The sequence below is a fragment of the Gobio gobio genome (genome assembly GCF_949357685.1).
Source record: "Gobio gobio genome assembly, chromosome: 7".
Lineage (NCBI taxonomy): Eukaryota > Metazoa > Chordata > Actinopteri > Cypriniformes > Gobionidae > Gobio > Gobio gobio.
This window is the reverse complement of record NC_137103.1, coordinates 51,836,531-51,863,898: the sequence shown is the minus strand read 5'-3', so window position 1 is coordinate 51,863,898 and position 27,368 is coordinate 51,836,531. Positions and strand designations below refer to the sequence as shown.

At 37.5% G+C, this 27,368-nt stretch overlaps 1 protein-coding gene across 4 annotated transcripts in view; it reads right to left on the bottom strand.

Annotated features, from left to right (window-relative positions):
- Positions 1 to 27,368, bottom strand: part of cobll1b (cordon-bleu WH2 repeat protein-like 1b) — an 89,308-nt gene that overhangs the window by 26,140 nt on the left and 35,800 nt on the right. For all 4 annotated transcript variants that reach the window (XM_079821415.1, XM_079821416.1, XM_079821417.1 and 1 more), the window contains 3 exons: positions 14,742 to 14,933; positions 8,363 to 8,570; positions 19 to 244 (listed from right to left, as the gene is read on the bottom strand). In XM_079821415.1, the coding sequence (XP_079677541.1) occupies positions 19 to 244; positions 8,363 to 8,570; positions 14,742 to 14,933 (626 nt within the window). The remainder of the gene's footprint in view (positions 1 to 18; positions 245 to 8,362; positions 8,571 to 14,741; positions 14,934 to 27,368) is intronic.

The window sequence follows — 27,368 nt, the reverse complement described above, 5'->3', positions numbered from 1 at the left end:
CACACACTGGGCTCTGACCTTTGGTGTCTCTTGCATACACTTCCCTCAGGCCGAAGTCATTGAGGGAGCTGCTCAAGTCCAAAGTGTCTTCCGAGTGGACGTTTTGGAGTAAAACTGTGGTCTGCGGGTCAAATTCACATTTCTCACAGATAGCCGGAATCAGTTCTCGTAGAGCGACCCGAGGACTCACCCTGAGAATGGTTTTCTGGGTTTTCTTGTAGTTTATCACTAATCGTACGGTTGCCTGGAAGAGAAGAGGGAAAAACGATAAGTTTAAGATAAGTTTAAGTGTGCTGCAAGAATGTGTGTTTATAGCGAGTGAGTATACTTTATTTTGATAGTCCCCTTTAGATATTCTTTTAACTATAAGTAATGTTGCAGCTACATGTCAACTAACTCTCATTATGCTGCGTTCACACCAAACGCGAATAGAGCGTCAAAACCGCGTCTAGTTGGACGCTTGAACATTTTGAATCCATTTGTGTATAAATTGAGCGTTTGAAGCGAAATAGACACGCATTCAAGGCGCTCCAGGAGAAATATGTCATAAAACACCACTCTGCCTCTTTTCATTTTCATAAAAAATATATTAAACATTAATAGCCACACAAATGTGGTCCAGGCAATTCCTACATTATCTTCACTGCATGTATATTTAAATATCCTTAAAAAATAAAGTTATGAAACTGCTCTTTGCCCTCAGTCAAAGCGATTTGGCAGACAACAAATGATAGATTCATGACACCAAAGATCGCCCGTTAGATCCACACACAAGACGAACCACTACAGGACATCAGAGCCAGCGATAAACGCCAGAAGGACTGGCCGAGGAAAGGCTGTTCTCGCCGGGGTTAATGAGCGCTGAGCGCCCGGTGATCGCCTGGATCTCACAACTCCAAAAAACGCAAGATACATTTTTTTAAATAGGCGCTCTTTATAAATCAACCACAGATTTGAGCTTTAAACAACTACATCCCCACCTGAAAAAGTCTTAAAACTACATTTTGTGACACAATAGTAGTATTTTAAAATTATACAGGGTTTCTCATCACGTCACTTTACAATGTGACAGCAGCAAGCAGGCTCCTGATTGGCGCCACGACGCGCCAAAGTTCAGATTTTTAAACACAGTGTTAAATACAACCCAGTCAACATGTGACACTCGTTCGCGAAGTGTCTCTCAAGAGTTAATTAAACGAGTACTCAAACTGAGTATCAGCACTGAGAAATGTCCTGCTCAAGGTTCGGGTTGAATAACTAGTTCTTCCGATGTTTCGTCATTGATTCGGACTCGCACTGGGCTTTGGTGTAAAATCGGTGTCATGTTTACTGTTTTTACAGTGTGTACAGTCGCTGAGCCTGACGGAGCTGGAGTTCAGTTATGGTAATTCATAGTTTTCACAAGCCTGTCAATTTTTTTTAAACTATGTGAACAAGATGCACCTGCTGCAGTATTTCAATTACTAAAAACAGGGGGACGTTTTTAAAACGCTTAACTTGAAAAACACTTTAGGGTGGGTAGCACCAATAAGGATTAAATTAAGCAAAGTTCAACGCTAATCAAGGATTTGTTGATCTCGGCTCTGTTTTTTTTTTTTAAATCGAGTTGTGTTGCACCACTTAATTTTAAACACAGATTAACTATGTAGAAAGATAGAATTAAAGGGCTGATCGGGATGAACCAACGCCAGGCTAAAGAATTTATATTATTGCAACCCACCCTTAAAGTGCCAATAGTGGTATTAAAAGATTAAATTCAGTTTACACCTTTTTGATGATGCATAGCCTACTAAATGTAGGCGAGTAGATGAGCCAAGAAGACCTATTTAATGGTTTTCGATAGGGTAAACACTTTACCTTGTGTTGCACTAATATTCTGTGTTCATCTGCTTGCCTGTACAAAGTATGCAAAATCAATAAGGTGTATATTGAATTTGGTCTTTTAATATCACTGTCTTACTACATTAAAACTTACTACAAACCTAAAAAATGACTGGCGGGCAATAGAGGAAAGCCTTGTTTTGCCCTCCAGGTGGGCGTTCCTATAATGGTGTGACGTCACGTGAAAACTATGAATGGGCGTTTGTTTCCGAAACATGCACTGTAAGTGGTAGACCAATCACAGCAGACTGGGCCATCTGACCAATCAGAACAGAGTAGGCTCGCGGAAAGGCGGGATTTAGAGAGACCGATTCATCCATTGAGTCGTTTGAGAATCATTGAACGTTGTGGTGATGTGCAATGTATAATATGAGAAAATGAAACCTTTTTTTTAACCTTTGATGCATGTAAACCTGTTGTAGGAGACCTCCAAAACAAAACTAGGAAACTTTAAAATAGCATAACAAGGGCACTTTAAGTAAGGATGTGACGTTTTTACTTGTAAATGAAGATACAATAATGAAATTAAATCACAATAGGGATATTTTAACATTTAAACTTGGCTAATTATTTATCATATAAATGCTTTATGTTCCAGCTATACCGTTACAGTGAAATATTATAGTGACAGCAGTGCGTGAAGAATTTCAGATTATAACAGGAGGTGTGCATTATGCCATAAACTAAATAAAACGACTGGATTATTAGTTAGATCTGAATGGGAACAGTCAGTGACATAACCTAGTTTTCTAACACATGGACTTATTTATACTTTGTCAATATTGGTGACCAAATTAGTGTGACCAAATTATTTAAGAATAAAACATTTGAAACTACACGCCTAATATATTCACTGATGAAACTTTACTTTGTAGACAGAATGTCTAAAGGGGACCATCAAGTGTTACTGGAGCATTTTAAGGGATCACTGGTAGGAAGCATGATTATGATCGAATGTATCCATGGTTAAAGGTCCTGTTCTTCGTGATCCCATTTTTCAAACTTTAGTTAGTGTGAAATGTTGCTGTAAGAGCATAAATAATACCTGTAAAATTATAAAGCTCAAAGTTCAATACCAAGCGAGATATTTTATTTGACAGAAGTTCCCTTTCAAAGCCTACAGCGAACGGCCGGTTTGGACTACATCCATGTACATCCTGCTTTAATGACGTCAGTAGAGCAGTTTGTCGACTAACCTCCGCCCACAAGAATACGCGAAAAAGGGGGCGTGGTCTTGTTGCTCCCTCATGGAGAAGAGGAAGTGTTGCGTTCGGTTCGGTTCGGTTCCGTTCGGTTGCGTTTGTCGCCATGTCGTTCAGACGCTGTTATTTTCATCCCGGAGTCAAATCACCTTTGTTTGGCCTTCAGGGGCTGTAGTTTGAGCGCGTTCATCTCCCCGTTATGGTAAGAGGCGTGACCTTTCCGGGCAACGTGAGCTAAGCTGCTGTCGAATCACAACACGGGATCCGCTGGCACAATCAGAACTCGTTACGTATTTCTGAAGGAGGGACTTCATAGAACGAGGAAATTCTCAGGCCGTTTTGAGGACAGTGAAAACAGCAGTATACAGATAAGTAAATTGTGTGAAAAATACTGTGTTTTTTTACACATGAAACATGAACACGTTATATTGTACACTGTAAACACAATCAAAGCTTCAAAAAAAACACGAAAAACGGGACCTTTAAGAAGACAATCCCAAAATGCACTGTAACTAATTTAATGTTAATATTGGTAGCTTGATATTAAAAGCAATAGATGATGAGGGGGGTAAAAGTAATATGCTGTCAGTTTACATTTAATGTATTAATTAGGGGTGCACCGATCCGATATTAGGATCGGATATCGGCCGCGATACTGACAAAATAGCTGGATCGGGGATCGGAAAAATGAACAGATCCACAAGCCGATCCAGGTGTTTTTTTCCGTCGCAGCAGAACCGACGTCATTCGTCAGCTTCACGTGTGTCGCATGCTAGAAGAGACTCGGCTGTGTGGAGGAGATGTTTCACGCTTGCCACGCGAACTAGTTCGCAATGTCTGCAAAGTAACTTAAATGTTTCGAGGGGAGGTGGTATTACTGCAAAGTCAGGGTTTTTCCTGCATTGAACATTTTTTGACGGCCGCCAAAGCCTAATTTGATGAGTTATTGTGATTTACGAGCGATGTAGAACAGATGCTACGCTTGTGACTGAGTGACAGAGAGACCGATCAGAGAATTCCTCCCCCGCGCACACTCTCTGGGTCTTCAAAATAATCAGCGTTAGCTCTCTCATATTTCACATATTAATCCAAATCAAAAGGTCGGAAGACCGAAACCATGTTGCACGTGACACATTCGGACAAATTTGTCCTTGAAATATCGCTGGTTGTGAATTGCGCTCAAAAAACATTGCCTCTTCCCTTACCAGCTGACATAAAGCATACTTTCAATAAACGGGAGACAAATTTTATTCAGTTATGAAGTGTTTTCTTTGTGTTGACATCTTTCGCGATGTTCTTACAGACGGGATTCACACACAACGTGTCTGCTAATGTCCGATTCGTGACCTGATGACTCATTTGAACAGAATCATTTTAACGACTGGTTAGAACAACTGATCTGTCCAACACTGAACTCATGAATCAGTTTATTAATTTACTCAGAACGCATCTGAAATGAGAACACAAGTGCTTACCCAATTAAGCAAGAGTGGGTAGTAAGAATTATTTTTAATTATCGACAGTATTTCAGCTTATTTCTGTTGACAATGTGTAGTAAAATAAATAGGCCTAGCCTACAATCATTTAGACAGGAGTGAGGTGAAACCAGAACAAAGTTGTTATTAGCTAGCTGATCATTTTTATTAAATTGCATATGGCAGAAAATTAAGACTATTTGTTAATTTGTAATGCTACTTTTTAATATTGATATGATTATATACCAAAACAATGATCTGTAGTGTAAAAAATGTTTGGTAACTGTCAGATTACTATTGTATGTTTGACTGTTTTTTGTTTCCACTGCTACATTTTATTTATTTAAAGAAGTTTGATTACATTATATTTTAGATTTGAAAGCACAATTGTTTTTTAAATAAATAAGAATTCAACACTTTACATTCATCTGTTATTTTGTCTTAGTTATGTTTAGTTAGTAAAGTCTGGTGCCTTTAGTCTCTTCAAGGAAGGTATAAGGTGGAAGATATACAGTTTATTATTAATTCAACAATAGTATCGGATCGGTATCGGGTATCGACAGATACACAAAGCCCAGGCATCGGTATCGGTATCGGGACTGAAAAAGTCGGATCGGTGCACCCCTAGTATTAATATTATTTTATTAATTTAAACCTGTGGTCCCGTTGAAGGTTTGCTGAGGCCCTCTGGTTGAGATTCGTAGCTATAAACCCTTTTTGTAAAACCCAACGGCCACATGCTTTTTGTTTTGGTTTAATGTGATATTGTTTGTCATTCGTTATGATGTGTATTGTTGGTATGCTGTACAGCCATGCTCCGCTGCTTTGAGTCATCTAAATATATCTCACAGGGTGTGGAACAACAGATGACGCCATTCAAATAAACCATCCACTTGTTTCTGACGCTGGGCTCCATCTGAAGTCTGAAGTCCAACATTCTTTCACTCCTTCATTTGTCCTGTTGTCGACAGTATGTCAGAAACTGAACACACATCTGTATACTGTATCAGTGTAGACAGCGTCACTGATTATAATGGGCTCTATTTCCTTTTGACGCGACGCTCACATCCAGTGTAGCAAATGTCAGCTGTTAAGCGACTGAATGCCAGTGAGCGGGACTTATGGTGCAATGATGTACAACTATTTGTCGATGTCTTGCTCTGGAGGCAGTCGTATGCAAATGTATTTGCAAATTTGACGATATGTGAGGTTGTAGTAAGTGCACAAATCAGGACATAACTCAGTGAAAGGTCTTTAAAATGACAATCCACACGTTACAAAGTCAAGTCAAGTCAAGTCAACTTTATTTATATAGCGCTTTTAACAATGTAGATTGTTTCAAAGCAGCTTTACAGTGTTAAACAGGAAAATAATGCAGCATAATTTTATTCAGCTGTATAGCCATTCTGGAAAAAACGCTGATGTCATCAGTTCATTTCAATTATCATACAGTGACAGTGTGGGCTTTAGATCAATAATTTGATCAGTAATTTAGTTTAAATGGTTAATTTAGTTTATTAATTAGATTTATTTCGATGTTTAGTTGAAAAATTTACAAAGATTAACAGCAGGGAGAAACACAACCACTACTCATCAATGAGATCAGACAAGGAACTTAAAGAACACAGGGCTTATAAACACAAGAGGTAATCGAGGGAGAAACGGGTGTGAACTAATTAGGAACCATAGAAAATAACTACTAAATGAGGAGATTAACTAGAAATCAGGCAAACAGGAACTGAGAACAAAGAAAACTAAATAAAAAACAGAATATACTTGTTACAGACGTCACAGATCCCGCAATATCAAACAAGCTTTTTTTGGAGCGTGATTAAATAAATGCTTTGTTTATAATAAGGAAGACGATTTAAGCTATTAAACTTGCAGAATGTTTTAATCGTGCAAAGACCTGTTATGTCAAAAGTTAAGGAAAATTTGACCCCTTTAAATAACATTGTTAATTTTACCAAAATCATGAATTATGAAACATTTAAAAGCAGCTCAACAACTCAGTTTAGTTCAATGTTGTTTCAATCCAGCTGTGTTTATTAGCATCTATTTTATGACCAATGCTAAGGCATTTTTAAATAAGTGTTACATAAAAGTTCAAAAGAGCCATTGTTATTTACAAGATGAATACTGATTAAAACATGAATTGGTTGAATTCAGAATAACACACTAGCATACTACTATTTGTGTAGTGTAGTACAGTAGAGTGCTAAGCCACTGTTTGCAATGGCGCCTAATGTTTCCCATATTACATTTATTTAAAAAGTTCAGAATTTATGAACTTTGCAACATCGACACTGTTATTGAACTGAATTGGATAAACGCTGAACGAAATTGAGCTGAATAATGACACTATTATGTTTTATAGAGCTGAAGTCGTTTCATAATCAATTTTGCAACATTAACAATCATTGACTGTTTTTTACTGTGAAGCTGCTTTGAAACAATCTATTGTAAAGCACATATAAATTAATGTGACTTTAAACTCGCCATTAAATCGAAGCGGTGTCTTTTCTACCCTATTGTGACGTATATCCGAGGGAAACGGCTTCTCAATCAAGGAAAAAAAATTTTGTCCATCAGGAATTGATTAGATGGTTGTGGTTTGCTATTGCTTCGATCTCATTTGAGTGACAGTAAACACGTCATCAGAGAAGCAAAGAGATGTTGTTGCAAGAGGGAGGAGAAAATATTTTGATTCAAAAGTAAAGAGCGAACATGAATAAAAAAAATAATGACATGCATGGATATACACTATATTGCCAAAAGTTTTGGGACGCCTGCCTTTACATGCGTGGGAACTTTAATGACATCCCATTCTTAATCCGTTGGGTTTAATATGGAGTTGGCCCACCCTTTGGTGGGTTCCTCCACACCAAACTCGCTCATCCATGTCTTTATGGACCTTTGTGCACTGGTGCTCAGTCATGTTGGAACAGGAAGGGGCCGTCCCCAAACTGATCCCACAAAGTTGGGAGCATGAAATTTGTCCAAAATGTCTTGGTATGCGGAAGCATTAAGAATTCCTTTCACTGGAACTAAGGGGCCAAGCCCAACCCCTGAAAAACAACCCCGCACCATAATCCCCCCTCCACCAAACTTTACACTTAGCACAATGCAGGCAAGTACCGTTCTCCTGGTAATGGCCAAACCCAGACTCATCCATTGGTTTGCCAGACAGAGAAGCGTGATTGGTCATTCCAGAGAACACGTCTCTGCTCTAGAGTCCAATGGCGGCGTGCTTTACCCCACTGCATCCCACGCTTTGCATTGCACTTGGTGATGTAAGGCTTGGATGAGCTGCTCGGCCATGGAAACCCATTCCATGAAGCTCTCTAAGTACTGATCTTGAGCTAATCCGAAGGCCACACAAAGTTTGGAGGTCTGTAGCTACAGACTTCTGCGCACTGTAACCCTCAGCATGCGCTGACCCAATTGCTTCCTCTTAGTTATAATACCACTAACAGTTGACCGTGGAATATTTAGTGTTGAGGAAATTTCCCGAATGAACTTGTGGCAACCTATCACGGTACCACACTTGAGTTCACTGAGCACCTGAGGGCGATCAATTCTTTCACAAATGTTTGTAGAAGTGTCTGCATGCCTAGGTGCTTGATTTTATACACCTGTGGTCATGGAAGTGATTGAACACCTGAATTCAATGATTTGGAGGGATGGCTCCAATTTTTTTGGGGCAATATAATGTATCATTTATAATAAATAAGAATTGGCTATTTTGATTTCATGGTGACTTTACCGGTATAATTCATGTTTAAGGTGCAGTGGCATGTATACCTCAGGCATATGTGTTCCTGTCTTTTTGCTTTTGTCTTCCATGCCTTTCGGTTTTAGCAGGATCTTCTCAGCCTCTAGGTCTCCGATGAGGGCGTTGGGTTTGAACTTCACATGGTTCCTGTTGGTGGTGACGAGCTCTATGGTGTGGCCAGAGGGGTTCAGGTGGTACTTCGCACAAAGCATGACCAGCAGGTCCATCATGGGCTTGCTGAAAAACACACAAAAGCACACAAAAACGATATGAAGTTGAATAAATGGAGACAAAAATGCCATTTTTGGGTGAACTTTCCCTTTAGGACACAAGCATCTGTGTCTCACTGTTTCAAAAAGTTGTGAAAGATCTTTCCATTATATTTTGTTGTTGAATGAACCAGACACAGAGCCAAAGCCCCAGGACACATGTGACTCCGCTGGGGAGTTTGAAAATGTCAAAGTTTACGACACAAGCTCTGATGTCTGTGAAGTATCAAGGATTTGCATAAATGCTATTTTGCTGCAGGCAATTCTTACAATCAAGAAAATTCAGTTGACTGTTTTTCAAGCGTTCATGACAATAACAATATAGTCACCATGTGAACACAGAGAAATTCTGAAGAATTTGTGCAATCCTTTCTTCCCTATAACAAAATTATACTGGTATTCCTTGGAACACACTGTAAATAATACGTAAATAAAGCCCATTCCTTTAACACTGCATTAACATTAAGTTTGAACCAGAAAGTATGAATGAATAAATAAACAGCAAGGATCATTTCAAATGTGGGTTCTTTTCCATTGACTCCTGCAAGGCTTCAGTGAAAACTATGTCCTATACGCTTGACACACTGCATACTGAAAGTGTGGAAAATCCTTTCGAGACAGCTTATGACACAAAAAGCTTTCCAGCTGCTTTTGGAATTCTAGGATCTGAGAAACCTTTGGAAACATAGAGCCAATAATTTAATCCCACTTAGAAGGAGGCCAGCAAGTCTGTGTGGCACACATTTAGAAAAGCAGGTGAAGAATTTGATTATTAATGCTTTTATGTTGAATTTGGTTTCAGTTTTAGCATTAAGAGGGCAACGAGTTGAAACTAGGAAAATTAGGTTTCATTTACAGGTGTTCAGGATCAAAGAACAGGTTAAAACAATAATTAAATGGTGATGACAGATTGTCTGAAATCTGAGATCAGGTTTGTGCGGGGGGAAAAATAATATTACTTTAGCAAACGGTGACAGACAGACAGACAGACAGACAGATAGACCGATAGACAGATAGACAGATAGATAACAGACAGACAGATAGCTGACAGACAGACAGACAGACAGACAGACAGACAGACAGACAGATAGATAGATAGCAGACAGATAGAATGATAGAACGATAGAACGAACGATAGATAGATAGATAGCTAGATAGATAGCAGACAGATAGAACGATAGAATGATAGATAGATAGAAGATAGATAGAAGATAGATAGAAGATAGATAGAAGATAGATAGCAGACAGATAGAACGATAGATAGATAGAACGATAGAACGATAGATAGATAGAACGATAGAACGATAGAACGATAGATAGATAGAACGATAGAACGATAGATAGATAGAACGATAGAACGATAGAACGATAGAACGATAGAACGATAGAACGATAGAACGATAGAACGATAGATAGATAGAACGATAGATAGATAGAACGATAGATAGATAGAACGATAGATAGAACGATAGATAGAACGATAGATAGAACGATAGATAGAACGATAGAACGATAGATAGAACGATAGATAGAACGATAGATAGAACGATAGATAGAACGATAGATAGAACGATAGATAGAACGATAGATAGAACGATAGAACGATAGAACGATAGAACGATAGAACGATAGATAGATAGATAGATAGATAGATAGATAGATAGATAGATAGATAGATAGATAGATAGATAGATAGATAGATAGATAGATAGATAGATAGATAGATAGATAGATAGATAGATAGATAGATAGATAGATAGATAGATAGATAGATAGATAGAAGAACGATAGATAGATAGATAGATAGATAGATAGATAGATAGATAGATAGATAGATAGATAGATAGATAGATAGATAGATAGATAGATAGATAGATAGATAGATAGATAGATAGATAGATAGATAGATAGATAGATAGATAGATAGATAGATAGATAGATAGATAGATAGATAGATAGATAGATAGATAGATAGATAGAAGAACGATAGATAGATAGATAGATAGATAGATAGATAGATAGATAGATAGATAGATAGATAGATAGATAGATAGATAGATAGATAGATAGATAGATAGATAGATAGATAGATAGATAGATAGATAGATAGATAGATAGATAGATAGATAGATAGATAGATAGATAGATAGATAGATAGATAGATAGATAGAAGAACGATAGATAGATAGATAGAAGAACGATAGATAGATAGATAGAAGAACGATAGATAGATAGAACGATAGATAGATAGATAGATAGATAGATAGATAGATAGATAGATAGATAGATAGATAGATAGATAGATAGATAGATAGATAGATAGATAGATAGATAGATAGATAGATAGATAGATAGATAGATAGATAGATAGATAGATAGATAGATAGATAGATAGATAGATAGATAGATAGATAGATAGATAGATAGATGAACGATAGATAGATAGATAGATAGATAGATAGATAGATAGATAGATAGATAGATAGATAGATAGATAGATGAACGATAGATAGATAGATAGATAGATAGATAGATAGATAGATAGATAGATAGATAGATAGATAGATAGATAGATAGATAGATAGATAGATAGATAGATAGATAGATAGATAGATAGATGAACGATAGATAGATAGATCTAGTATACAGCGAGATGCAGTATAACTCTAACGTCATTCTGACCCAAACCAACCCAAGATTAGTTGCAGGATCTCTGAGGAACATGCCGCCCCACCCAGCTGACTCACTGCAGCAATCATCTGATTAGTTTCATAACGGCAATCATCTGACAATCTTCATGATCTCATATACAGCACGGCTCAGAGATTAACGCCTTCCATGCAGAAGTCTACCACATTCATTAAAAGTCAAGTTCCGTAAAATCGATTAGGCTTTGAGAATTTTTGTATTAAGTCACTATAATAATCCATAACGGTTCGGGTTGTTAGGGCTACAGAAACGGACACAGCTGCGAGTGAACCATGTTTTCATGCGCTCAGGCACAAACTGTAATTTTTGCAATGTTTATTAGCCCCAGCCAAACATGCAGCATGTTCAAAATAGTTTGTCATAAAGTCATAAACTCTCTGAACAGTGGTATAAGGATTAGATTTATGAGATCATGAGAAGTAATATCTGACCAGTGCTAACGGGTACACAACATTAACATAGCCAACGTTTTTGGCATTGTGTCCTGATAAAATGTTTTCAAAAGCCACAAATGTCCAGTCTTGTGTCTAAAGGCTAGCCAACAAATTCCTTAAGCACATCTGTATTCAAATTCGTTTACAATGTAATTTTTCTCAAATATTTGGCAAGTATTACTTCTGGATGGAGGGAAACTCCAGTGTCAACCGAAGTCAACACTAGAGCACAATGCTGTGACATTATTTGAAGCCAAAGTGTCTGTGATTTCCGCAAAATTCAGGGCTTAAATTGTTCAGTGTACCCAGAATTATTGTCTTTGTTTTGACATCATGTCTAAATTGCATTTGTGTCTTTTGGATTATCTTGTTTGTTTGATTTAAACTGTCCCCTGTCTATTCTCTTCCTTCATCTTCCCTGCTTAAAAACCTGCGCCCCTATTTTGTAGAATTTTCTGAAAACGACATACCCAAATAAAAATCTCTGCAGCTCTTAAACCCTATGGTCTATATTCATAAATCTGGTCTTATTTTAAACTAGACACTTGAAATGTTGCTACCCAAGAGTCATAATAACTCAAAGTAGTATAGGAACAGAGTAAAACAAGGTCAAATATGCATGTAAGTGACTCACTTTTAAAAAAAAATTGAAATTCACTTAGGGAAGAAATTATGAGACTTTAATGTTAAGAGCCTGAAAATAACCTAAATATAAAACAGTGTTAATTTTGACAGCAAATTTTGATTTAGTTTTAGTCATAGTCTTTTGACTAAAATGCCATTTCTTTTTTGTCATATTTTAGTCTTTAGACTAAATACAGTATTTAGTCTCCTAAAATCTAATGAGTTTAGTTCAATTGTAATACATTAAGCATTTAAGCATTACATAACCAACATCATTTTGACATCATTTTGTTTTTTACATTAAAAATAAACGAAAGAGAGCTCAATTCACTTTTTTGTTTGTTTTTTAAAAACATCTATATAGTTTTTATAACTTTGTATTTCTGTTTTAGTCAGTAGGCCATATCAGGTTAAGCTAAAGCTTCAAATAAGCTTGTTTATTTATTTTTTTTAATTTCAGTTAACATTTATTTAATTTCAAGTAATGAAGATTTTTTAAATGGTTTTAGTTAACTATTATAACCCTGACATTTTATTGAATATGTGTCAAATACTGGTCTTTCCTCCTGACTATGAATTAAATGGGAATGAAATTAAATACAGTTTATTGTGTAACCAAAAACGAAAATATAATGCGTGACTTTTAATTATAAACAAGCTCGAAATACACCGGGACTCTTATTTTGAAATGTCTGCGCCTCTGTTGCAGTTGCACCTGCTCATTTCAGTTCAGATGACATAAAATATGCATTGTTACAACCGTCTAAAACATATTACTATATAAACATGGTAAAGTAAACATTGTCATTATTCATCAGCATTAGTTAGTGTTCATTGATTGTGAGCCGCTCTGGAGCACTGGATTGGGGATGCGTGAGCCTGTAGAAGCGCAACAGCGCCGTGTTTTCCAGCGGTTATATCAGCACGTTACAACTGCGCATCTGTTACACAGGACATCAGTTCTGACTGGATCTCTTCCCTAATCGCCCCTCCCTAACATTTTCGTCTCGTTTTATTCGTTGATTTTCGTCATAGTTTTTGTCATCCAACACTAGTTTTTATTTAGTTATTGTCTCGTTTTCGGCAGTGAAAAAAGGTTGTTGACGAAAATTATTCGTCAACGATATTAACACTGATATAAAACTGAATGTCTGATAATGTTTTGATTCAAATCTGAGGATGATACTCTCCAAAATGTTGCTTCTGTAAGCTTTTATGTCAAAAAAAGTCTAGGCGTCCTTTCAAAAAGGCCCTTTATTTCAGAACATTTGTAATTGTAACGAGTAGTTTTTTATTTAAATAAATCTGCAATAAACTGCTGATTATAATGGATATACAGTTACTGAAAAACTAAAGCAATTATTTATAGAATATACAAAGTGTAAAAAATAGGGATGCACCGGAACCGGAACCGGACGGTTTTTGCTTCTAGCACACGATCGGCCGTTTTTTCCGGAAGTGCGCCCGCGTGCACATACGCCTATATTGCAATCATTCGCGAACATGTCACTTGTGTGTTACAAACGGAAACTGGAGAACTGAGGGAAGAGACGAGATATGCTGAAGGGAATGAAGAGCCGCTTTCCTGCGCGAGCTGAAGTCGCGCGAGCTTACCTCTCCGCGCCCTGCACAAGCGTAGATAGTGAGCGTTTGTTCAGCTCAGCTTCTCACGTGTTGGATCGGATGAGAACGAAACAGACTAACTTGTGACAAAGCCAAAATACTTCTTTTTGTAGCCTAAAGAAGAACATGCATGCACTTTTGAAATTAAACACTATCAGTTCTGTAGCCTATAGGATGATCATTTTTATTTTACCTTAAAATTACATTGACTTAATTTGATTTAAAAAGCACCTGCTGTAGCATCTTAGTTTTATTCGTTGCACTAAACATAATTTGATTTAACATTTTGGAACAATTTTATACTTTGGTTTTAAAAACAAATGCTGATTTAAGTAACATATTTGTTTGGATTGCAGAATAAGCAGTTGTTGCCTTTAATTTCACCTTTCAGCCTTTTATTTTCCAATTCAATTTCCCGTTCATTTCAGATTGCGGACTTGTCTTCATTAGCCAAAAGCCAATTTAGCCTGTTAAATACCAAATAAACATCTTGTTCATGTATACTTTCATTATTTTATTGTGTAAAAAATAAATAAAATAAAATCGGAAATCGGTATCGGAATCGGCCAGTTTTCTTGAAAAAAATCGGTATCGGAATCGGCCATGTAAAATCATGATCGGTGCATCACTAGTAAAAAACTAATTTAGTTGATAAAAACAGTCTGTCATAGAGTCGGCGCGCTCCTATCCGGTGTCTGCGCAAACTCAAATCCAGCTCTACCTAAAACACGACCAATAAAACCCTTCACCTGCCATGGACCACGATGGTCTTCTCCACCCCTCCAGGAAGGACCACGGTGAGCGTTAAATCCTGCTCCAGCAGGTTTTCCTTCTGGTCCATGGCAGGGTGAGGGAATGCTGGGAGCTTGTGGCTCAGCAATGGAGCATCCAGGCTTTTCTGGGCTGGAGGAGGAGGAGGTGCTTTGCTTTTCGATGATCTCCTGTTAAAGAGAGAAAATGAAAGTGACATCTGTTATGATAATTACTAATAATAATCTTCTGTTGAGTTAAGAGTAATAGGTGCAGAAAGCAATTACTGAGAAACACTGTTGATACTTGGAATCAACCCAAACAAACACACCCCTCTCTTCTTGGCTCCGCCCCCAAAATGCACAAACATGCAATGCAAGAGTGGGTGTCTCTTTCATAGCTGAAGCAAAACACTAGTCACCAGACACTAATGCTGGGTCAATGCAGCAAAAACACTGTCCTGTTAAACATACAATATTTAGAGACAACCGTGGAATCAATGCATGCAATAGTGCAATACTAAGAATGCAGCTGGCTATATTGCATCATGATTTGCGATCTGACACATTTTGCAACAAAATAACATAAAATTGTGCATCGGCATGCATAGAATTGCGTACAGTATGTTTCAGGCCCTTAAACAAGCTCTTTCTGTCTGCTGTGACTTAAGGTTTCTGTGAAATAAGCCCTCAAACAAGGCCTGCAGGTCTGCTCTCACATCCAGTATAGTTTTTAACCCCATTCTCATTCAACAACAGAACACTAGTGCAGAACTAGATGTGCAAAAAATTTATCATTAGGGGTACAACAGCTTGTAACAAGTGCAATACCCTTAAAATGACAACTTTGTAGCATATCTACCCCTAAAATGTAGGTACCTTGGAGCATATACTCGTGCCACGAGATCTCGCGAGACTAAACTGTGACGAGATTTCTCGTCGAGGTGAAAAGCCGTCTCGTGTCATATTGTCATGACCTGGTCATGACGAAGTGTGAGGGTGAAGTTAGGATAGAATGTGGCAATGCTACGTTTACTTTATATGGAAGCTTATGTGTAGCAATTTGCAATGCGATGTGCAAAATGGCAATGCAATATGTAAAATGGCAACACATTTCAGTATTTAAATTTACATTTGGAGCAAAATGACAATTCAAATTGAATAAAATAATTTACAATTGCTATTTCCTACACTAGTTTTAACATATAATTTAAATATATATTTTTAGGGCTGCCACTAACGACTATTTTTATATCGATTAATCTATCGACTAATTGATCGCAATAATTTTCAACAATTTTACTTAAAACATTTAATTTAACTTGCAACGTTGGCCTTCAGTAGTGTACTATAAACAAGCCCTTGACAAAATGTGAAACTAAAAGAGTAAAAATGTGAAAAGGTACAAATTTGTAAACCAACATAACAAAAAAAGAGAATATCAGCAAATACTTTTTATATAGAATAGTGTTGTCACGATACCAAAATTATGACTTCGATATGATAACAGACTAAAATACCTCAATACAGATACTGAATCGATACCATGACAAAAAACAGTAAAAGTAATTGAATAATATGACAGAACTTACTATTCATTGTTTTATCATTGTTTTAGGCTTAAAAAAGCTGAAAACTCACTTGGCCGGCATGTTCTTGCCCTGCTTCACACAGAATATGAGGTCCGGCCCTTTAAGAGCTGCACGGACCAAATTCATTGTAACACCCGATTTCTCATTCAACTCTGTATACGTTCACTAAAGACATATCCGACTGCGTTTACCCGAATACTCGCCAGGACGTGCATTTTTACATATTTTTTACCATTCAAACCCAATAATCCGCGAAACTGGCGTCACAATCTGTCTGAGTGAAAGACGCGTGGCTGACTGCGCGCGCTTCCGGTCAATGTCCGGTAGCACGAGCGCGAGCACGTCCAGGCCGCGCCGCACTTTTCTGTTGCTTTCTTTTTCCTGATGCTTTCTTTTTCCTGAGCTGTGCGTATACATTTGACTGTTCTGCTTTCATTGTTTAGTGAACGGTGGAAGCAGAGCTCACACACACGTCCTCACTCCTGCTCACACATCGACGCAAATTAAGAAATACTGCTCTTATTAGAGTGCTGTCAAAGTACCAATACTAATACAATTTCATTTTTTACCCAACTTACCCAGTCGACTAAAAATATTGATGTCGACTAATTAACAGCGTCGACACACGACCAATCGCGACAGGCCTTTATATTTTGCTCGGATTGCAATCGCAAGTATCTTAACTGTCAGTGTAAATGCAATTAAGAAAAATAACATTTAAATGATAAATTTGCTAAAATTTTTGCTTGAACATGTTAAACACATCTAATAATTTCTGTAATACATTTTCATTTTAATTTTGCAACTTATAAAGCGTTAAAATTTATACTTTAATTATATGTTAAAACCAAGCCTGTAGTGCTTCAGTCAGAAATTGAAGCTTTCGCGCCTCTATCGCCCCCCGGTGGCCGGTCCCAGTATAGCTCCTAAACCCCGCCTCTCCATGTATTAGAATGGGCGCGAGACACACTAAACAATTTAATTACACTTCAAATAATTGTTTCCTAAAGATGGTTTCTGTCATTTTAGGCAGTTTTTATTACAATAATTTCATTTCAAGTGTTCGTTTTTTAAATAAGTTTAGTTTTAGTGAGTTATTTGATGCTATAAAAACGAGGGGTGTGACGTCATGATTGACAGCTGAGATTGACGGGTTCTCTGAATGAACTTGTCACTGAGGCACTAACGGACTTTTTTCTGGATTTTTGGGAGGAGATTGGAGCTTTAGCTTTAATTTCTACACTTCCATAACTGTTTATTTCACACCAACATAATGAATTGTTCTGCATCTGCGAGAGTGTGGGCGGGCTTTTGATAATCGCGCCTCTACTTCCTGTTCTCTACTGCGCAACTCCGGTCCCGAGATCGCTACTGCGCAGACTCGGTCCCAAGATGTCAGCGCCGTGAGCGGGCCTATGAAAGCTTCAACTTTGGTCAGCGGAAGTCAATTAAGTCGCGTCGTCCATATTTTTTTACGGTCTATGGTTAAAACTAGTGTAGGAAATAATTAAATTTGTACAATATAATTTACATTTGCTATCATTTTGCTCCAAATGTTGCACACGTTATGGAAAATGTAAATTCAAATACTGAAATGCATTGCTATTTTACATACTGCATTGCAAATTGAAAATTGCTACACATAAGCTTCCATAACATTACACCTCCACTCTAGTTTTGCTTTTTATAAAATAAAAATGTTTTAATTCAGGTGGATAACAGTCGCTTCAACTCCATCAGCTCATCCAACACGAGCTGTTCAAGTTTACCTAGTGCGCAGCACTGCCATTGATCACGTGACGAAAAGACATTGAGCGTGTGTTATGAGTGTGTGTTACGTGTTAGTGAAGTGCTCACATTGAGTGTGTGTTACATGTTAGTGGACTGGACCGTGGCGGAGGATTCGTTGGACGGCAGAAGCGTCAGACTTATATTTTAAAATCCGCATTCAGCACCACCGCTCACTATTCACAGAGTATGCACGATCGCAAAATTGAAAGTGAAAGTAAACAGGAGCACACATTCAAACACGTTTTCAATACATTACCGCCATTTGAAAGCGGCTCCCTGAGGCACGCAAATATCTCCCAATATAATCTCTTAGCTCTGTATCATGCTTGAAGAAAAATTTGGTCTATTTGCACTTTGATTATGGTATTATTGTTATTGTTTGCACTTAATATCTATGATCAATTTGTGGGAAGGAGTTCAGTTAGGAGGTCAAAAGAAGCTCATGTGCAGTTCTAAGGTCTGAAGAGACAATCATACAAGAAAGAAGCCAGTCAGTTTTTGGCAAAACCTTTACAGTGCTTGTTGTCTTTTACTGCATATGATAATTCATACTCAGAAAGTAGAACTGAAATGACATTCATTACAAGATGATGAGTTAAAACATTTCAAGTGCACCTGCAAACAATTTTTCTAGTCATGTATTTCATCATTGAGGATTTATTAAAAATACTATTTAAAAATCTCGTCTTGTCTCGTTCTCGTGAAACCCAAGTGATAAGTGTCCCGTGAGATAAGCGTCTCGTCACACCCCTAACTACTAGGAGTAAAAAAGGTACAAAGTTGTAATTTTAAGGGTGCAGCTATTGCACCCATAAAAGGTACAATCATAACTTTTTGACATTATGTCTAAGTTGCATTTGTGTCTTTTGGATTATCTTGTTTACTTGATTAAAATTGTTCCTTCTCTTCCCTACTTAAAGTGTAACATCTTTACCAAGTTACGTGCAAACCAGCCTCCAGCAGTTTACAAAACACTGTCCTGTTAAACACACTATATTTAGAGAAAACTGACCGTGGAATCAAGGGTGTAACACATCATGCTTTGCGATCTGACACATTTTGTAACACAATGACATAAAATTGTGCAACTAGTTTGCATTTGCATGGCATGTTTCAGGCCTTTAAACAAGCTCTTTTTGGCTGCTGTGACTTAAAGACTTCTATGTAAATGGCATCTTTGCATGTGAAATAAGTCCTCAAGCTCTCACATCCAAAATAGTTTTTTAACCCCATCCTCATTCAACAACAGAACACTGTCAGAACAAGATGTGCAAAAATGTTATCATTAGTGGTTCAACAGCTTGTCACAAGGCCAATACCCTTAAAATGACAACTTTGTAGTTTATCTACCCCTAAAAGGTACATATTAGTACCTTGGAGTATGTACTACTAGGGGTAAATAAAGTACAAAGTTGTCATTTTAAGGGTACAGCTATTGCACCCCTAAAGGTAAAATTTTATGCACACTTTTTTCTGACAGTGCATTTTTGCAAAGCCATACATATATCACAGAATAATGCATGCTGAGACATGCTACAGATCTAGGAATTATACAAGGTTGGACAAACCTTTCCTCATGTTATGCTTAATTTCCTCTATTGTTTAAGAATAATAGTATCTATGCATCTTCCTGCGCATTACCTCACCACAACTGGACAGACCAAAAAAGGTCAATGACGTGTAAATGTGGTCATGTGACCGTCTCTGATTTCAAAACAGGATTTTTTTTCACAGCTTAATTTGAATTAATACTCTTTTTGGACTGGGAGGACATTTGGGATGAACTCGTTCTTTAACCTCAAAAGATCAAGGAACATTTGATTCCTCTTGATATGATCCCTTTAAATCTCATTAGGCCAAGCACTATACAACACTGTCCAAAATCTTTGTTGCTCAATTTTAGGTTACAGGGCATTGAACACCTCGGGCTCCATTACGCCATATGAAGCAGAAGGGTTTTGTTTGAATGTCAAATTAATCCAAATATGATGACTCCAGAGAGATGAGAAAATGACTGAACGTTATGTTCTGCAATAACAATAATGGTGGGCATCTGAAACGCAAAACAAATCCCAAGCAACCATCAGCTCAAATACGAACACAGTTCACAAATGTCTGTCAACAGCAGATGATATTTTATATCAATTACCTGCTTTTTACTTGACTTACAAGATTCCCTGTGGGCAGTCAGGAATAGTACAGGCCTGAGGAACAGAGTGTAAACATTACGCAGGAAGTCGGGAAAGCCCCTGAAATGTATGCATTCGCATAGCGTGTTATGTTTGAGTTGGCAGGGCAGGCCAACGTAAACACAAGGGTTTCTGACATGGTAAGCAGACACATTCAAAACAGACGTTTCAAATAGCAAACCTCCCATTAGTGTCCCCCAAAAGTGCTCATCAACATGCATTAGAAGATTTATTTGCACAAATGTCATTATTTAAAGGTGCCATTTGCTCGTCCAATCAGAATTCAGAGTCAGAATAATGTGATTCATTGAATTTAAGTGTATTATCTGTGATGAAAAAAATACAAAATAACAGAACAGCATTGCATGTATCGTTCACAAAACAAATCCCCCAAGATGATAGTTTCTCTCTCTTCTTTCCATTTGTATCTGTTTCGACCTGAAAGGACTTGTATGCAGTGGATTGAGAGGAATATAAGGAATATAAAATTACCATTTCAAACAGCAAGTAGAGCCATGGGCCTTCAAGGGTCAACATGGACCGAGACATTGCATGCACAATGTTGACATTTCGAGGTTTCACAACTGTCTACCTCTTTAACCAGCTTTATCAAACCTCTCTGTAATTCCTGAATACTGCAATGCATAGTCTCCCAGGTAATGCTTTATAGTTAACAAACATTATCGCCCAGTGAATGAGTTGCAATGAGCACATTTTCAAAAGTGGGTTATTGCTATTTTCACGTTTTTCTATTAAAAAATGTATGTATGATTTGTTGGAATCTGACAAAAAACTAGTCAGCAATTTTGAGAAAATCACCTAGCAACCATAACTTAAAATCCCTGATAATAACACCAAATTTGACACACAACAGGTCAAAACCAAATATCTATAGGAAAAAAAATAAATAAATATATATATATATATATTCAACTTTTTTTCCCCATGATATCACAATTGTTTGATTAAAGGGGTGGTTGATTGCCCCCTTTTTACAAGATGTAAAATAAGTATCTGATGTACCCAGAGTGTGTATGTGAAGTATTAGCTCAAAATACCCCACAGATAATTTTTTGTAGCATATTAAAATTGTTATTTTTTGAGGGTAAGCTAAAATGTCAGGGTTAGTGATGTCACTAACCCGGGAGGAAGCTTGCGTAGTCCCTACCAGCCGTTTGTTGTAGTCCTTAAAAAGCGATTTCTTTAAAAGAAAATATCTCCCTTTGCTTTGAACTTTGAGCGTCGTAACTTTGCAGATGTTGTTTATGCTCAAACAGCAACATTACACACTTACTAAAGATGAAAAAGTGAACTCATAATCAACCATCCCTTTAACATGATTGAGACATACAGGCTATATATTAAGATCTACTGTACCGCACAGATCTAATGTACTGTTTTCCCAAACGTTCACTTTTCAGATAATGTCTGCTTGAATACTCACCAAGGCAGATATTTTGAAATTCTGTAATCGGGATTGTTCGTTGAGGATTCTCGAGTAAGATTGTTTTCATGGAGAGGTACTCCTCTCAGAAAACGTAATAATAAAGATACTTTCAGATGTTTAATTGCTATTTGAAAACCTCAAAAAATCTACCAAAATCAAAAAATTTCACTCGTTTTGCCTGTAGCTCGAAATTATCCCGTGTGAATTCCGACTCCTTTTGCCCATATGGGTCACATATATACACACATACATACATGCAATACATGCATACACATACACACAAACACTATAGTGAACTTGAACTGCTTACTTGACTGTGGAATCAAGGGTGTAATGCATGCAATAGTGCAACACGGCTACTCGCATTGCATCATGATTTGCATTTGATCTGACACATTTTGCAACACAATAATATAAAACAAACACAAACACTATAGTGAATTTTTAACTGCTTGATTGTTTATCATTGCACAGCGTAAACTATATTATCGCCTAGCTCTAATCGGCTATCTAATCTCCTACAAGGCATGAAGATATTAAGATAAAAACATGTCTCTACTACACTACAGTACTTTGGCACAAATAATCTGTCACTTGAACAAAAGCAGACAATGCTAATTATGGGTGAGGATAAACATGGTTGCAGTCAATTACTAGTTGCAGAGAGCATAAAACTACTGAAATCCTACAGAAATTTGAGAATTAAATGCTAAACACATTGTTCCGCCTATGCAGTTTATGGTAACATTTACTATTACTTCTGTACCCTTTATGTTAAATGTCCTGAACCAAAACCTGTTGAGAGACAGTGCTCATCTTACCTTTCTAAATACACTATATTGCCAAAAGTTTTGGGACGCCTGCCTTTACATGCACATGAACTTTAATGGCATCCCATTCTTAATCCGTAGGGTTTAATATGGAGTTGGCCCACCCTTTGCAGCTCTAACAGCTTCAGCTCTTCTGGGAAGGCTTTCCACAAGGTTTAGGAGTGTGTTTATGGGAATTTTTGACCATTCTTCTAGAAGCGCATTTGTGAGGTCAGGCACTGATGTTGGACGAGAAGGCCTGGCCAATTCATCCCAAAGGTGTTCTATCGGGTTGAGGTCAGGACTCTGTCCAGTTAAGTTCCTCCACACCAAACTCGCTCATCCATGTCTTTATGGACCTTGCTTTGTGCACTGGTTTCGAGCCATTCCCGAACTGTTCTCACAAAGTTGGGAGCATGAAATTGTCCAAAATGTCTTGGTATGCTGAAGCATTAAGAGTTCCTTTCACTGGAACTAAGGGGCCAAGCCCAACCCCTGAAAAACAACCCCCACACCATAATCCCCCCTCCACCAAACTTTACACTTGGCACAATGCAGTCAGGCAAGTACCGTTCTCCTGGCAACCGGCAAACCCAGACTCGTCTATTTGGAGGGGTGTCACAATACTTTTGGCAATATAGTGTATGTTCCCAATTCTGAATATTCCAGAAATGTGATTTATTCCAGTCAAAGAAACTGTACATAAGTGAGATGAAAGGGACACACATGGCAGCGGTTTTGCTGTCAGCTGAATTTGAAATGACAAAGAGTTTCATGGAAGCATCTGACAGCATGCATTGACTTGTTTTTTTGACATGAGAGGGTTGCATGTAAACATGCGACTGGGCTGCATAGACAAAAGCTGACCTGTTGACTGACTGCTTTTGGTGGGAAAAAATCTGTAGAATGGACTTAGGCAGAGCTGTGAATCTGAAAGCATAAGCAAATGATGGATGTCTGATCACAGTGAGTTGATCTAGAGACGTTTTGACCACTCTCTCAGAACAGTGAATGACACACCGGCGTGTCTGAGCTTGACTGGAGGGAGGCCTTTTCCTGTGACGCATCGCTTGAGATCTAAACTCATTCATCATCAGCACAGACAGCTATCATTAAACACAACCACACATCCTCAATAAACTAGAGCTCTCACACAAACGCATGTATGCTTTGCTCACACATGCTGGCAGAAAAAAAGACGGATCGTATGGTGTAACCACCTTAAAAATCTACTGTTTTTGTCATTTAAACAATTGGAATCTGATTACAAGCTGGTTTTCAACAGGAAATTTTTATTTTAAGTAGTTTTTTCATCATGTAGAATGCAAAATACACTTCCATTCAAAAGTTTAGGGTCGGTAAGATTTCTTAATGTTTTTGAAATGAGTCTCTTATACAGTAAAAACAGTAATAGTGTGAATTATTATTATTATAATTTAAAATATTAGCATTTTTATTTGCATTTTTTTAATATAATTTATTCCTGTGATGCAAAGCTGAATTTTCAGCGTCTTTACTGGAGTGATCCTTCAGAAATCATTCAAATATGCTGGTTTGATGCTCATGAAACATTTATTGAAAAGTTGTGCTGCTTAATATTTTTGTGGAAACCGTGACAATTTTTAGTGTGCACACAGCCTTATAAACGGCTGGAGAAAGCAACTGTAATGAATTAAGTCAGGTTAACATCATGATGTCATTAAAAAAATGACTTAATGACCAGCAGGGTGAAGAAACATGACTAATGTCTCAGTGAATGTTTGCACAGATCATCTAATTCATTAACATGCCAAACCCACCATGTCTCAATGCATAAACTCAAGAGTCACTGCAGATCGCACCTCAACACGGTTATATTCAAAACACCTGTTGTGGTGAAAAAAACAAAAACTGAACAACATGTTGCAACTATTTTCTGAGTCCTCAAAACAAGGGCGAGGCAAAACTTTAAAGCAAGCAGCCGTGCGTTCACCATATACAGGATGTGGAGATCCTAACGCTGGGTAATCTGCATTATCACAGTAACGACTCAACACGCACAATAACACATTTAGACCATCTCGGATCAAAGACATCAGTGAACTCAGGTCTTGAGGCTCATTACTGGAATATTTGAAATACCAGCACAGACCCCCATCCCCCCCAACTGATCTGGCTCACAAGGTGAATGCATTTTTCCCAAAATTGAAGTACGGAAATTATGAAAACTCTCTTATATTAGAGCTTTCTCTTGTCTAGATTCCATTTCTGCTTACTCTGCACATCTAACGTTCATCCTTGGATGATTTTAAATGCTACACAACAAGCTTTACCAACAAACATTAAGCAACTACACATCTATGTTCTTCCGGCACTCTAGAAAAGAGTTTTACTTCGTTAAAATTGAGCTAAAAATATCCAAAAAGCACTGTGGAGCTGAAAAAAACCTCTTTACAAAATATTATTTGAGATTTGGGGTTTTTTAGATTTCCATCAGGATCTCAGGATTTGTGTTGAAGCTTTCAAATAGCTGATTTTGGCTTTTAAAGCACAAATGTGTTGACAAATATAAGATCAAATATGTCTCAGCAACACCACTGCAATATTGTGTCGATATGAAAGGATTAGGCGTCACTGGTCTCACGATTCAATGTCAATGACTCGATTCAATTAGATATCAATTTTCCTTTCAATATACACATGGCCAAATATGGCCTTTTTTATTTTATCTGCTCCAAGAAAGTACACTTCTTGAATGTAGCAAACATCAAACACAACTTAAGTCTGAACACATCCGATTACAGGAGCATTTAGAACTAACAAACACTAGTACTTACTAAAAGCGCATGAACCTGTCAAGTAGTGTACTTAAGTTACAATACACTTAAGTCATACACACTCGCACGCACATGCTCGCACACACAAACACACTCGCAAGCACATAAGTTCAATTAGGGCATTTAAGTAGCTTTTATAAAGGTGCCTTTGAAAAAAACATTACTGGTGTGTGTCTTAAGGCAAAACAATGACACTGACATATTTTAAGATCATCATAGGATATCTGTGGGAGTTGCTTTCAGTTAAAACAGCTCAAACTTGCATTTTAGTCCGGGACTAGCTTAAACCTTGTCTGTGAAACCAAGGACGCATTTCTTAAAATGTTTACTTCTTTTAACTTGAGCGCTGTGTTTTTAAAACGAGACGCTGTAAAATATGTGAGATACGGGCGCAATGTGTTTTGAGGGTGAAAAAATCCAATTACAAGCTGATTTTCAACAGGCAAAATGGGAATTTAAGTAGTTTTTTCGGCATGTAGATTAGAATACAAAAACTACCACTCAAAAGATTTCTAATTGATTTGAAATAAGTCTCTTATACAGTAAAATCACTAATAGTGTGAAATATTATTATAATTTAAAATAACTGTTTTCTATTTGCATATAAACCTCCTGTGTTGGCAAAGCTGAATTTTCTGAATCATTACTCCAGTCTTCATCGTCACATGATTTCCTTTAGAAATCATTCTAATATGCTGATTTGCTGCTCAACAAACATTTATCACTGTTGACAGTTGTGCTGCTTCATATTTTTGTGGAAACCATGACCGTTTTTTTGGTGAACACAGCCTTATAAACTGCTGGAGAAAGCAACTGTAGTTCATTGATACAGCCAACAACAGAACATTGAGATACTTTATCACATAGTTGAAACATTCTTGTTTTAACACCAGCTGTTCTAGCGAGGAAATAAACATGGTGGACTGTGCAAAGCTCACTCAGGGGAGGAGCTAAGCTAATAGAGACAGAGCGACACGCGTCATAATCTGAAGGCCACGCCCACCGGGGGGGGGGGGGGGAGACAATCGAACGCTCTCCATTGACTTTGCATTGCGTGAAGCTGCATCCTTGTCATTTCGGACTTATATCCGCTTTTAGACATTGTTCTGTTTTTTGTTATGTGACAAAGTGTACAGCAATCAAGCTAAACAAAACCCACAACCAAAAACCCAGAAGTTTTTATAAGCTATTGACCCAAAAAACGAGCGTTTAAGGACAAAAAAGTGGATACAGGCCATTGAGACACGTTATATTACACTGAGAACTACACCCACTGGAGGGGAACGTAATCAGCGACAGGAAATATAATATATAATATATAATATATAAACCTGACATTTGGATATTTGACTTAACAGTGACAACATATTTACTGCACACATAGGCATACTGAGACATACTGAGTGTCAGGATCCCAAAATTTACCCATTCTTCCTGCTGAAGTGTCACGTTTTACTGCCTTTATCCACTTTTGTCTCCTTAAACTCTTGTTTTTTTGTGTCAACAGCTTATAAAAACTTACTTGTGTGTTTTTTAGCTTGTTTGCTGTACACTTTGTCACATATCAGCTTTTAGACATTGTTCTGTTTTTTGTTATAAGTCCAAAATGACAAGGATGCAGCCTCACGCAATGCAAAGTCAATGGAGAGCGTTGGATTGTGTCCCCCGCCCAGGTGTGGGCGTGGCCTAAATACGCTCTGTCTCTATAGGGCAGATTCCGTCACCAGTTGTGGGCGGGGTCTGTTGCATTGTGATGTCATAATGTGTAGAAATTGCGAACGACTCATTTTGAGACTCTGTTTATGATTCATGGGGAATATAAAACGGAGTGGGTGGATTTTTAGCATTATAAGGGTGGTTGTGTACACACACTGCCAACACATTTAAATTCAAACACCAAGTAAAAGTGAATTTTGCATAATAGGTTTCATAAATACAGAAACTTGAGTATGAGATTTATTTTAACAGTGCCATTGGTTTATA